The sequence below is a fragment of the Phoca vitulina genome, unplaced genomic scaffold (assembly GCF_004348235.1).
Source record: "Phoca vitulina isolate PV1807 unplaced genomic scaffold, GSC_HSeal_1.0 scaffold4, whole genome shotgun sequence".
In the NCBI taxonomy this organism is placed as follows: Eukaryota; Metazoa; Chordata; class Mammalia; order Carnivora; family Phocidae; genus Phoca; species Phoca vitulina.
In genome coordinates, this window is record NW_022589707.1 from 80,501,346 (window position 1) to 80,513,152 (window position 11,807).

General features: G+C 49.6%; 1 protein-coding gene across 1 annotated transcript in view; it reads left to right on the forward strand.

The window, feature by feature from the left end:
* CDHR3 (cadherin related family member 3) overlaps positions 1–11,296 on the forward strand; it is a 59,546-nt gene extending 48,250 nt beyond the window's left edge. The window contains 8 exon segments of the mRNA XM_032401287.1: positions 369–540; positions 1,792–2,042; positions 3,870–4,051; positions 6,085–6,098; positions 7,536–7,567; positions 9,321–9,369; positions 10,999–11,196; positions 11,199–11,296. Of these exon segments, the coding sequence (XP_032257178.1) occupies positions 369–540; positions 1,792–2,042; positions 3,870–4,051; positions 6,085–6,098; positions 7,536–7,567; positions 9,321–9,369; positions 10,999–11,196; positions 11,199–11,296 (996 nt within the window).
* The last annotated feature ends 511 nt before the right edge of the window (positions 11,297–11,807 follow it).

Sequence of the window (11,807 nt, forward strand, 5' to 3'; positions counted from 1 at the left end):
ATGTGGGGATGAGCCCATGCTTCTAGATGCATGTGGGGGGTGGTATGTGAATGTGTATATATATATTATGCACATAAGCACACACACACACACACAACAGAGGTTAATAGCCCAGGACTTGGAGTAGGACAGACCTGAGTTCAAATCGCCTGAACTGTGCCGCTCACCAAATGGAACGGCCTGAGGTCCACTACTTAATCTCCCTAAGCCTCAGTTTCCTCATCTGGAGAATGGGAATAATCATATCATCTAGCTCAGGGGAGGTTCCATGAGCTGGACCACCAAAAGCACCCAGCCCAGTGCCTGGCACACAGTAAGTTCTCCGTGAGCTTTAGCTGTTAACCATGACCACCTTCTTGCTGTTCTAGGTAACTGTGAACATCCTTGAAGAAAATGATGAAAAGCCAATTTGTACCCCAAACTCTTATTTCTTGGCCATCCCCATGGATCTGAAAATTGGCACAAACATTCAAAATTTCAAGCTGACGTGTACCGACCTTGATTCCAGCCCCAGGTCGTTTCGTTACTCCATGGGCCCAGGTACACGGTTTCCAAGGGCTCTTGGTGTTAGAGGCCTTAGCAGCTGTTTAGGGAGAAGGGGGTCTGTGCTCATACACTGATTGGAGCACAGTGTGTGTGTGTGTGTGTGTGTGTGTGTGTGTGTGTCTGTCAGGGGGTATTTTGAATGAGGGAAGCAAGGTTGAGGAATGTAATGGCCCTGTGCCTCCGAGTTCTTTGGCTTCCCCGTCTCACTTAAGTCTTCCCAGACTCCCATCCGTGGTTGCCAAAGGCCCAAGGAACAGTGAACCCCACGGATGGCACCCCCCACCCTCCACAATTCCCACCCATCATGGTGCATAAACCATATTAGTGTAGTTTAAATTTTTTTTGGTCCCCCTCCTCAACCACCTCTTTTCCTGCCAGCTTGTAGTGGGGGCGGGGAATCCCAGTCTTCTCTCTGGATAATAATAGATTAAATAGATTAAATGCATTTTGAAACGTGTCCTCAGGAATTCTCTTCTACTCCATTCACCTTCTCTCTTTATACCACTGTGGGGGGGAAAAAAGAGCACCCTCAATGGAAATGAGACCAAAATAGCTCATCTAATGAAGTGCTGGGGCCAGAGATTGAAACCCAAACAAGCAGAGCAATTCCATGTGAAAGAGTAAAAATCCATCTTGGCTGCCCGCTGAGCCCTGGCGGAGCGGGAACTCTGTCGGTAGGGAGCCTCGAGCAGGCGGTGTCGCAAAACCCAGGGGCAGGGACTGCCTCCACACGGCAGTTGCCAAAGATGGAAAGAATCCATACGGGGAACCCTCAGGCCTTTATGGAGCTCTTCGCTGCTAAGGGAGTACAAACTGCATCGTCTCCTGCTCCATTTACTGGTTTGCCGTTGGTGATGAGTCTGGAGCCACCAGAGGACTGAGCAAGGACGGCTTGGGTGGCAGCTTTTCTGCCCCGGGCACTCGAAGCTGTGAGCCTTGAGCCCCAACCCAGCTGTGGGGGAGGCGGGTATGGGGTGGATGCGGGAGGACCTGGGACTGCGACCCAGGCCGGGCCAGGAGGCACCACCGGTGTGGCCACCAGGGTGGCCAGCCAGGTTCCACCAAAGGCAATGGAGTGAATTCGGCCCATAGCCTATCACCGACCTAGTGCTGGTGTGTCAGAAACACGGTCGACACCTGAGGCGTGGATGTTTGAGGAAATGATGGAATGAAGTTTTCTTCTAAACCCCTTTCTCACTCTCTTTTCTTTCTTTTCCCCAAATCCTTGTATCACGTCGCATTTAGGCAACATCAACAGTCATTTCACCTTCTCTCCCAACGCTGGGTCCAACGTTACAAGTCTGCTCCTTGCGACAGGCTTCGACTATGCCAGTGGGCTTGACAAGATCTGGGACTACAAACTACTTGTCTACATAACTGATGACAACTTGCTGTCTGGCAGGAAGAAAGCTCAGGCTCACGTTGAAACAGGGACGGTAACGCTGAGTATTAGCGTCATTCCTCACCCCACCACAGTTGTCACCACAACCGCCAGGGTAAGGGCTTTGGGACCTGGACTACCCAGATACACCCCTCGTGATGTACATCGATGGACCCCCTTGACCCAGGAGAAATATAGGATGGGCTGAAAAGAGTTGAGGTGTTAGGATGTTGCCAGGAATGCCAACTATGGGCTGGACTGGAGTAGTCACTGGGTGGTAGACAAAGATCTGAATGAGACCTTGGATTTGTAGAACCACTAGCTTTCCCTATGTTGCTAAAGAAGAATGTGCATTTCTGCACTGACTTGTGATAGATCAGGTATTGACCACGCGTGGTGCTTGTGGTGCAGGAGCCAATTTTCATGGGCGTGTGGCCAGCAGCTTCCTTCACAACCCCTTCTGTGCTTGCTCGTAAGAGCCGTTGCAAGTCAATGTCCATGAAGGCAGGTAGCTGCTTTTATGCTCTTCTCCACTTCTTTTGAAGAGTCCCTATGCACCAATCTGTACCCTACTCCCCACCCCCACTCCAAAAAAATTCATTGGTTCAACCTACAAATACCGACTGAATACCTATAATATGCCAAGCTCTTTGGTGAACAAGCCAAAAATGATCTCTGCTGTCATGGAGCTTCCAGTAAGTCAGTGATCCCCAGACCATCAGCAACAGCACCACCTGGACACCTGTTAGAAATGCAAATTCTTAGACCCGCCCCAGAATATTGAAGTTGTGATCATCACCATGACCTCCAGGGAAAGATACTGGAACCTGGAGTCCTCAGCCACATCCCCAGAACTACTGGATCAGAAGCTCTGGGAGTGGGACCCAGTAATCTGTGTTTTTAATAAGCCTCCAAGGGGATTCTGATGTGCTCTAAAGTTTGAGAGCTGCTGATCTAGAGAGGGAGACAGATGACAAACAGGTATCCAAATTCATTCATTAACTACAGATTGTAGTAGATAGTAGGAAGCAAACAAGCAGGTGCCCATAAAACCAGTGTGATGAAGGAAGGGAGAGAGTCTCGGAGTCTGACAATAGGATTATCTCCTCCTGCTCCTGGGAGGGACTCTAACTCTTTTGCCCCCTTTCCTCCTGCTCCTAGGGAAAGTTGTGCCCTTAGTAGGCAGCCCCACACGTGCAGTGTGCTAGAGGAGAAGTCTTCAGAACCTTAGCTACCTGTGACCGGTGGTCAAATTCCGTTTGTCCGAGTCCTACCATGAGCTGGTCCGTGTTCATCTCCCATGTGCTGGAGTCAATATTACCCCAATGAACGGAGGCATAAGATGATCTTAAGGGCTTTCACTCGTGGTAGGAGCCAGTAGGCTCCCTTGAGTAAGGAGCTGCCACCTTACTGGGGCTTACATGACCTGACGGTGACGTCTCCAGCCCCCAAATCTCCATACCTTGTTTGGTACAGTCTTCTTCTCCAGGAAGCAAGTGCCAAGCTTGAGGTTCCGCTGTGCGTCAGCCCTGTGCGAGCCGGCCGTGCAGCTTGCTGCGAGGGGACACTGCAAAGCCTATGAAGTGTTAAAGAATAGCTGTCGTGGCGCATGCCTTCCCAGTGAGAGACAATGGCTATATTCGTCCCAGGGTTATGCCATGATTTGGCAGGGAAAAAAGCCAATGGGATTTTTAGCGTTTGGGAAGGGGAAGAAAGAGTAAAAATAGGCCTGGAGTTGCTTTCAGTTCCCTAAATTTTCTGGGTTTTGATCTCCTGGGTGCTTGGAAAGACTATAAATAAGCTGATGGGTTGAAGCAGCAAGAACTGTGAGCACATGGATGCCCCCGTGTGTAGAGCAAGAACAAAGAGCAGAACCAACACTTGACGCGAGAGAGTGCTGATGTCAAAAATGGCTCACCCGCCCCCCTCTCTGTCATTCAAGCCCAGGGTCATCTACCAGGTCCTGAGAAAAAACGTTTATTCTCCATCAGCGTGGTATGTGCCTTTTGTCATCACTTTGGGCTCCATATTGCTTCTGGGCCTCCTGGGATCCCTGTTCGTCCTGTTGGCCAAAGCCATCCACAGACACTGTCCCCACAAGACTGGGAAGCCCAAGAAACTTCCGTAAGTTGTCGGTGGGCTGGGCCCTTTCCACCACTTCCTTTAGGCCACTGTTACCAGTGATGTCAGGAGAGGGAATGGAAGGAATTAGGATTTCTCTCCAGGGCAGAGAAGGAGCCTGGAGTGAAGGAAGGAGAAGTCAGTGGGGGGATGGCTCCCCTAGGGTCCTGGTACCCTCTGCGTCACCAATGGGCCTGGTTTTCCTGGCACCTGCCCTGTCCTTGAAACATCCTCAGTGAAATGGGGCTTCCTCCTCCGGTGAACTTGCCCTGGATAAAAGACTCAGAAGAAAAAAAGCCTGGTTGTGAGTAGTGATAGGATATACTGTGCTGGTATTTGTAGAATATTTAAAGGATGGGAGGGAATTAGAGAAAGCACAGAAAACTGCTAAGGGAATTAAGCTTTTGGCTCCAGTGACTCACTGGGCTTTTGTGTGACTAAATCATCATTGTTCTTTTGCATGTGACCCCAATCTTTCACTCCCCAGGGCTGGAAGCAGAGGCCTGTTTCCCCTCCCTCCTGTTCCCTCCTGCTCACTCACGTGCTCTTACCATGTACTCCGTGGAAGTGAGACACCGGAGTGAAATGGAGAGAGCGCTTCATTGTTCCAAGCTTCTCTAGACCCAGTTTCTCGAGTCTCAGAAGCTCCCCCCATGACAGCATGATGGTTCTGATCCTGGGGCTTTGGAGAGAGACAAGGCCTGTTTCGGCTCTGGGCTCACCATTTTCCATATGGCCTCAGGCAAATGGCGACCTTTGTGAATCTCAATTCCTTATTTGAAAAGTAAACAGTCAAATGACAAAGGCAAAGGAAGCACTTAGCAGTGTTCCTGATGTTGAGTAAATGCTTAATATAGTGTTTGTTGAGTCTTGTTGCATTATTTTTTTGTGGCTGAGTCCCCGTGAGCTCAGGATTCTAGGTTCCAAGTTTAGCTCTATGCTCAAGTATCTCGGGATGTTGGAACCTGAGTTTTGGCACCACGAGGGAGTGATGAGACTTCCTATACCTTTTAAAGGTGTTTTGAAGATTAACTAGTACTGTCAAATAACTTAAAATCTGTGGATGAAAAGACTCTACAAAAGTATAAGGCATTAGCATAAAGATGTGCATTGCATTTTGCCATATTTATTGGGGAAGTTTGTTGCTATTGGCAACCTTGACTTCAAGGTAAGAAATCCGTGAGCATCTGCTGAAATTAAAAGAGGCATTTTTGTTTGGGCTCTACTCACAAATTGATTTGGAAGAAAAAATTGGTTCCAAAAGAGTGACACTTAAGCTTGTAAGGATGGTGGTGCTCCGTAATGGGGTTTGGCCAGAAGTTCTTACAGGCAGTCATCCACTAGACACTGCAACTCTCAAGCAGTTTATGGTTCTGTGTACCTTGAACTTGGTTGCCTTAACTTACATCCAAAATATTAATCGTTTCCAACATGGTTGACTTAAAAAAGAAAAACTAGCTAGTAATAACAGGCTCAGGCCTGGCCTCTCTGGAAATCAGGTGTACCATATGGCAGCCAACATTTGTCCAACAGCAAAGAAGAAAATCAGAGTCACAGAATTATGGAACCCAAGGTTGTCCTGGGAAGGGGCTTAGCATCCAAGACCAGGTCTTCCTGTTATAGGAAAACGGGGTTTAGCTGCCAGCCCTTGAAGCTTCCTGCTGTGAGCCAAGCCTTCTGCTCAAGGTGGCTACTGGGGAGAAAAGGGAGGCGGGAAGAATTGCCAGACCCGCTGGTCATGCCCTCACCTGTGCTGTCAGAGAAAATACATTCCCTCAAGTTCTATAAGCCGATAGTTTTCAAACTTATCAAACTCCTAGAACCTCTTAAGTCCCACACCAACAGGGCTGGAACTGCTGTGTTTGGAGCAGGGGTGGGAGCCCAGCCTTCATTTTAGTCCCCAAGCCTGGCCCCTCTTTTAATCAATCCCTGAATCCCAAGGAACACAGTTGCCCCAAGGCTCCAAGTTATTATATGTGAACCAGAGCAGAATACTTTCAGGTTAATTCTTGCCCATCTCTTGTTTTTCCCCACAGGGTGAAGAAAGGAGGTATGTACCATGCCTATTCCCTTTGTTTGTGGCTGTCACTGTTGTTGGATTTTGCTTGCTCTCTTGTACTAAATAAAAGGGTTCCAACTCAGCAGAGAATCGGGGTGCAGTTCTGCCTCAGTGTGTTTTCAGTCGCATCTTCTGTGGCTGAAATGAGAGGTCAGATGTAGCCGGAGAAAGGAAAGGGCAAGGCACATGGTGCCATTAGGCGCTCAGATCTCTCCTCTGAGTCCTGCCTGTTCTCTACCCAGACTTGCCTCCAGCCAGCTGAACTGAGGCACCTAGAGGTCTGTTCCCCGCCAAGCGGGCCAGGAGTGACGAATTCCCCAGGAGTGAAACACAGACAGTATCTACTTGCTGCTGTGTGTGGAGGGGTGGGACCGCTCCCGAGGACAGAGAATGCTCTGTATTGGACACATGCCTCTTTTGCAAGAACAAATGACACTTTATTCTCAGATCGTAACGGATTTGATCATTTTCACAAGTTATTTGGGTCAGGCAAGTCGGAAAGGGGGGTGGGGTGCAGTCAGATGGGCAGGGAGAGTTGAGGCGCTGGTGAGTTGAGCAAATTCCCATCTGAATAAGGACGCCAAGCCTAAGGGGATGACAGACCCAAGCCTGGAAAGTTGCTGCTTCAAGGGGAATCCAAGCTATGGGGAGAGATGGGACAGAGGATTGGAAAGCGTGTTTAAAAAAAAAAAAAAAGATGGCTTTTTTTTTTTTTTTTTAAAGATTGTATTTACTTCTTTGAGAGACAGAGAGTGAGAGAGAGAGAGGGTAGAGAGGGGGTAGGGTCAGAGGCGAAGCAGACTCCCCACTGAGCAGGGAGCCTGATGTGGGACCCGATCCTGGGACTCCAGGATCATGACCTGAGCTGAAGGCAGTTGCTTAACAGACTGAGCCACCCAGGCGCCCAAAAAAAGATTGCTTTAATCACTCAATCCATAGGCGTGCGTAGCTGATATGCACAAGGCACTAAGCAGGGTTAGAAATTTGATTGTAATGGTTATTGATCATATCAAATGAAATGATTTTAATGAGGTCTTCACAGACTGTCACCCACCCTAGTTACTTTTCAAAAGGGCATAGGGAATGGATTCAAAGAATCCTCACATTATGAACAAATGTATCAACTGGGTCTTTCTTATCTTTCAGTAAAAAGCTAATTACCCAGGTCCAGTAATAGCAATAAATTGGGAAAAGAGTAACATTCAAAAACAAATTCTGTATATTATTATTATGTGTGTGCATGTGTGTGGGTGTGTATTTTTCTGGAAGGTAGAAAACTGTCAATAAACATTTCTGCAGAGAATTCCTCGTCGTGTCTGCAATACTAAGTTCAAAGCCTGTTTAAGAGAAATCCCATTGTGGAGGTAGAATTTCAAGGTCAATTTAGTGTCCAAGGAGCTTCACTTCTATCTGTTCTATTCCCTGCAGAGACGAAGACTACAAAGCCAGAGGTTTTGGTGGTAAGTGTGGTGGCCGCGGGGCACCTGGCTTGGGTGACGTGTGGTGGGCCACTCCCCGCCCCTCTCAGGCAGACCCTGCCACAGCCTCGTGGGAGTGTTTATCATTCAGGGAGACGCTTGTATTTGGCCACTGGAACAGATTGCTGTGTGACGAGCTCCTGATAGAATTTGTTCCCTCCACTGAACATGTCTGCTGATATATTTGCAGAAGAAGTGGATTTCATAAATATTGAATAGTGGTGTTTATTATCTACACCAGCTCTCCAGGAGAGTGAGTTGCCTTAAAGACCAGAAATGGAGCCTCAGCCTTCGGTGATATTTATTTTTTCTTCACCGTTCCACAACCTTGCGGAAAAGCAAGGGAGACGGGGCACAGCTTGGTCCAGGGGTGGGCTCTGGCCCACTTGGCCGTATGACCTTGCAGACTCCCTCAGCCTCTTTAAGCTTTAGATTCCTCATCTGTAAAATGGGAGTGAGAACACGTGCCCCGGGGTCGCAGGTGAGGAACTACCTTGAGAACTGTTAAGAGTCACGCAAATGCCAAGTGTTACAAGATAGCTGGAGAGTCTCCCCACTGCCCCCCACCCTTACTTCCTTGTTTTTCTTTACTGAACCTGATCTGCCCACTGGGAAGTGACAGAACTTGAAGGTGACCCCTCCAGTCTCCCTCACCCCCTGATAATAAGATTCTGTTATGATCCAAGACCCATAAATGGGGGGAATGATATGCACAATGACAAACACTATCCAGTGCTCTAGAATTTCTGCTTCAGGTCCGTCACCTAAGTGCTTATCCGGACAGGCCTGTCTACACTCGGGAGGAAAGGGGGATCTCTTATCTCCTTAGTCTTAGTGTCTAAGGCAAGTCCCCTTGGTGATACCACTCAGAGAGCACCTTAGAAATATGTATTAAATTAATTAAATAAGTAAATCCCCATGACCATAAAAAGTGTAGCTGCTGAACTGTTCAAATGGATAAAACCCATATGGTCTCCATTTCCTCTGTCGTGGGAGTTGGGGAGCCGTGGGTCAGTGCGTAGATGATGGCTGGTGTGATTAGAACCCCCTAGACTCCAAACATCATCCTCATTAGCATGCTAAAGAAGGGCACCTCCAGAGGGCACCTTGTGAGAGAAGGGGGTGTTTCCCTGGGGACGGAGGTCAGGTCCCCAGAGGGTGGCACAAAGAACAGGGGAAGGAGGGGAGCTGGAGCACCGGGCGTAGGGGAGTCAGGCCAGGCCCAGATGCAACACTGTGTTGGCCTGGGCAAGGGGACACGGCCAGAGGCCACGGGTGGGAGCACGTGAGTGCTTCTCTCTGCCTGCCACGCCCGCCTGCCTGACAGATCCCACTTAGGCAAAGGAGGTCTCAGCCAGGGTTGTGTGGCATTTCTGCTCTTCTTTCTGTGCAGCTTAGACAGCATTTACTTGGGATGCTTTCCTGCCTCCCAAGCTGGATTAGATGTCCTCCTGGCCCTCCTGGGCCCCGCGCATGCCAGAGTCCCACGTCCACCTTAGCACTCTATGTCATGCACCTGTGGGCAGGGGCGCCCACTGACTACAAGCGTTGTGCAGGCAGCCCCCACACCTGTCGTGTTCACCACTGTGTCCCCAGCACCTAGCACGGTGCCTAGCGAGTAGACAAGGGTCAAGAAGGCCCTGGGTAAGGAACGCAGCAGGCTGTGAGGATGAGCGGCCTGGCAGGGCGGGAGGCGTGCAGGGTTGTGCTTGAAGCTGTCTCTTTTCCTCCTTAGGAAACAATTCAGATGAACTCTGTCTTTGATGGAGAAGCCATCGACCCAGGTAATTAAGTGGCAGTGCCGTCCATCCAAAAGGTGTTTTTCATATTCCAGGTGGGTAGAGTCACGGAGGACCCTATCCAAGGTCCTGCCCTTAACTCAGTTTGTCCCTCCGTTTGAGGGTGTTGCCTGACCCTTCCGCTCTCATCCCGGGGGAGATCACCTCTGAGCTGGCAGATGCTCAAGCATCTGACCACGTGTAAGGCCTCAGCGGATTTCCACCTAAAGCCTCCCGCCCTCGCTAGCCTCCCTTCCTAAATCGCAAACCAACTCAGGAGACTGGTGCATTCTGCCTGCCCTTTGGAGCTCAACCTCCTCCCCCAGTCCTTTCTGAATGCTTCTAACACCACCCTATTGGTAGTGAGAGAGATGGAGAAATGGCAGGCTTGGCCCTTTTCCCCTAGATCAGGGCCAAGAATTTCTTCTTGGTCGGCAAGATGAACATAAGGTAAAGCTGGCCTCCAGAGCTCCCCTCACCCCCATGAAATCAGCTCCAAATTTAGCTCCTTTACACACATCCCTCCACTTACAAAGGCTCAATTATAGATGTGAATAAAGGGAAGGAAACCAAACTCGGGAGGCAAGTGTGCTGGCTCCCTGCCATCCTCACATGCAAGTGGCTCGGTCCTTCTCGGAAGGGTGGCTCCTCTCCAGGAGAGGCTGCTGCCGCTGCCGGAATTAAATTTCCCTCTATTATTAGGTACTTGTTACCATAATGTGCCCACATTAGCATAAGTGCTGGTGGGATCTTCTGCCGAGAGGCCACTCATAGCAAGAGCAGGGGATCGCCTGAGACTCCATCTTCTGGGGTAAAAGCCCGGAAGGACCAAGGCTGTCATCGACATTCATGTGCTGAGAGATGGAAAAAAGGAAGAGAGGAGCCAACTGCACTGATGTGAACGAGCGCACCGATTAGTGCCCGCTGCTCTGGCTCAGTCACATGGCTCTCTTGCACCATCTCCACAGAAGCTTCGTGTCTGTGTCCACGAATCTCCGCTAACCTAACATATGTAAAAATCAGAGTCCTTTCCTCCCTACTCCATGGCTTCCTTCTTGTGTCTGGAATTCAGGGGGCTTTTAAAACAAACCCATCAGGGGCGCCTGGGGGGCTCAGTCCATGAAGCGTCTGCCTTCTGCTCAGGTCATGATCCCAGGGTCCTGGGATCGAGCCCTGCATCGGGCTCCCTGCTCAGTGGGGAGCTTGCTTCTCCCTCTGCCCCCCCCCCAGCTCAGGCTCTCTTGCTCTGTGTCTCTCAAAAAAATAAATAAAATCTTTAAAAAAAATCAGAACATAATGGGTAACCCCATTAGAAACTGAACCAAATTTATCCAAAGCGGACATGGAATTCAAGATTTATGTGGCTTTCTAATCTTGCAACCGAGAGCCTGTCTGAAGTCTTTCTATCCAGGGAGGCATGATATTTGCTACCTCTGTGGTCAGAGTCCTAAAGCTCATAGGAAGGGCAGGCTGGTGAAGATTGTGCCATTCATGAGCCTGCTTCCTCTCTCCATGACTCACCCCTTCTAGTGTCTTTCCTCTTTCCCTGGGGTAAGAAAGGAGCCAGGTAGAGATGGGGGAGGAGAACATTTGAATTCTCTCATTTATATGGTGGTTATATGTTTTTTCTCCTAGTTACTGGGGCAGTATATGAATTCAACTCAAACACAGGAGCCAGAAAGTGGAAAGATCCCTCAACCCAAATGCCAAGATGGAAAGAGCCAGACCCCCAGAGAACTGCTCCGAGTAGAGCTGTCGCTGGGGAAGGGGCCAGGCCACCGAGGAGCACCGGTGAGCGAGATGGGCTGAGCGGCAAAGCTCCGGCTGAGGACGCCCCCATTCCAGAAACCAGGATGGCAAGCCGGGCACCCCAAAGAGCAGAAACCCAGTCCTCACAAGCAGGGCTTCCCCCAAACCGCACCCGGGAAAATAACAGGTATCTGGGTGCAGGCCCCACATCGCAGCAAGGGGGAGGGGCCTTGAGTGTCTCTGGGAGACTGCCTCGCCCTAGTTCCCATGAGGGCAGGGGTGGGAGCATCAGGGGTGAAAACATGGGCTGAAGGACTCAGAGAGCCAGGGCCCCGAATGGGATGTTTAAAACACACATAGTTGCCCTTTTCTGAGACAGCATGGGAGAAATTTCTCTCGGGTCTCTGTCCTCCGATCAGATGAACTATTAACTTTTGGATGTAGAATCATGTCTCTTCTTCGTGTGGACTGCTGGGAAGCTCCGTAGGAAGTGCTCAGGACTTCCTGACATAAATACTGAGGGCTCCCCTCACAGCGGGTTTCATCTCAATCCCCTGTCCTTGTGTAGCACCGCTCCAGTTTCTTCCCTGATGAACACACAAAGCCACACACCTTCAGAAGTCACCTCAAATGTTTAAAAAGAAACAGAGCAGTAAAAAAAAAAAAATTGATGAATAAATAATCAGTTATTCATC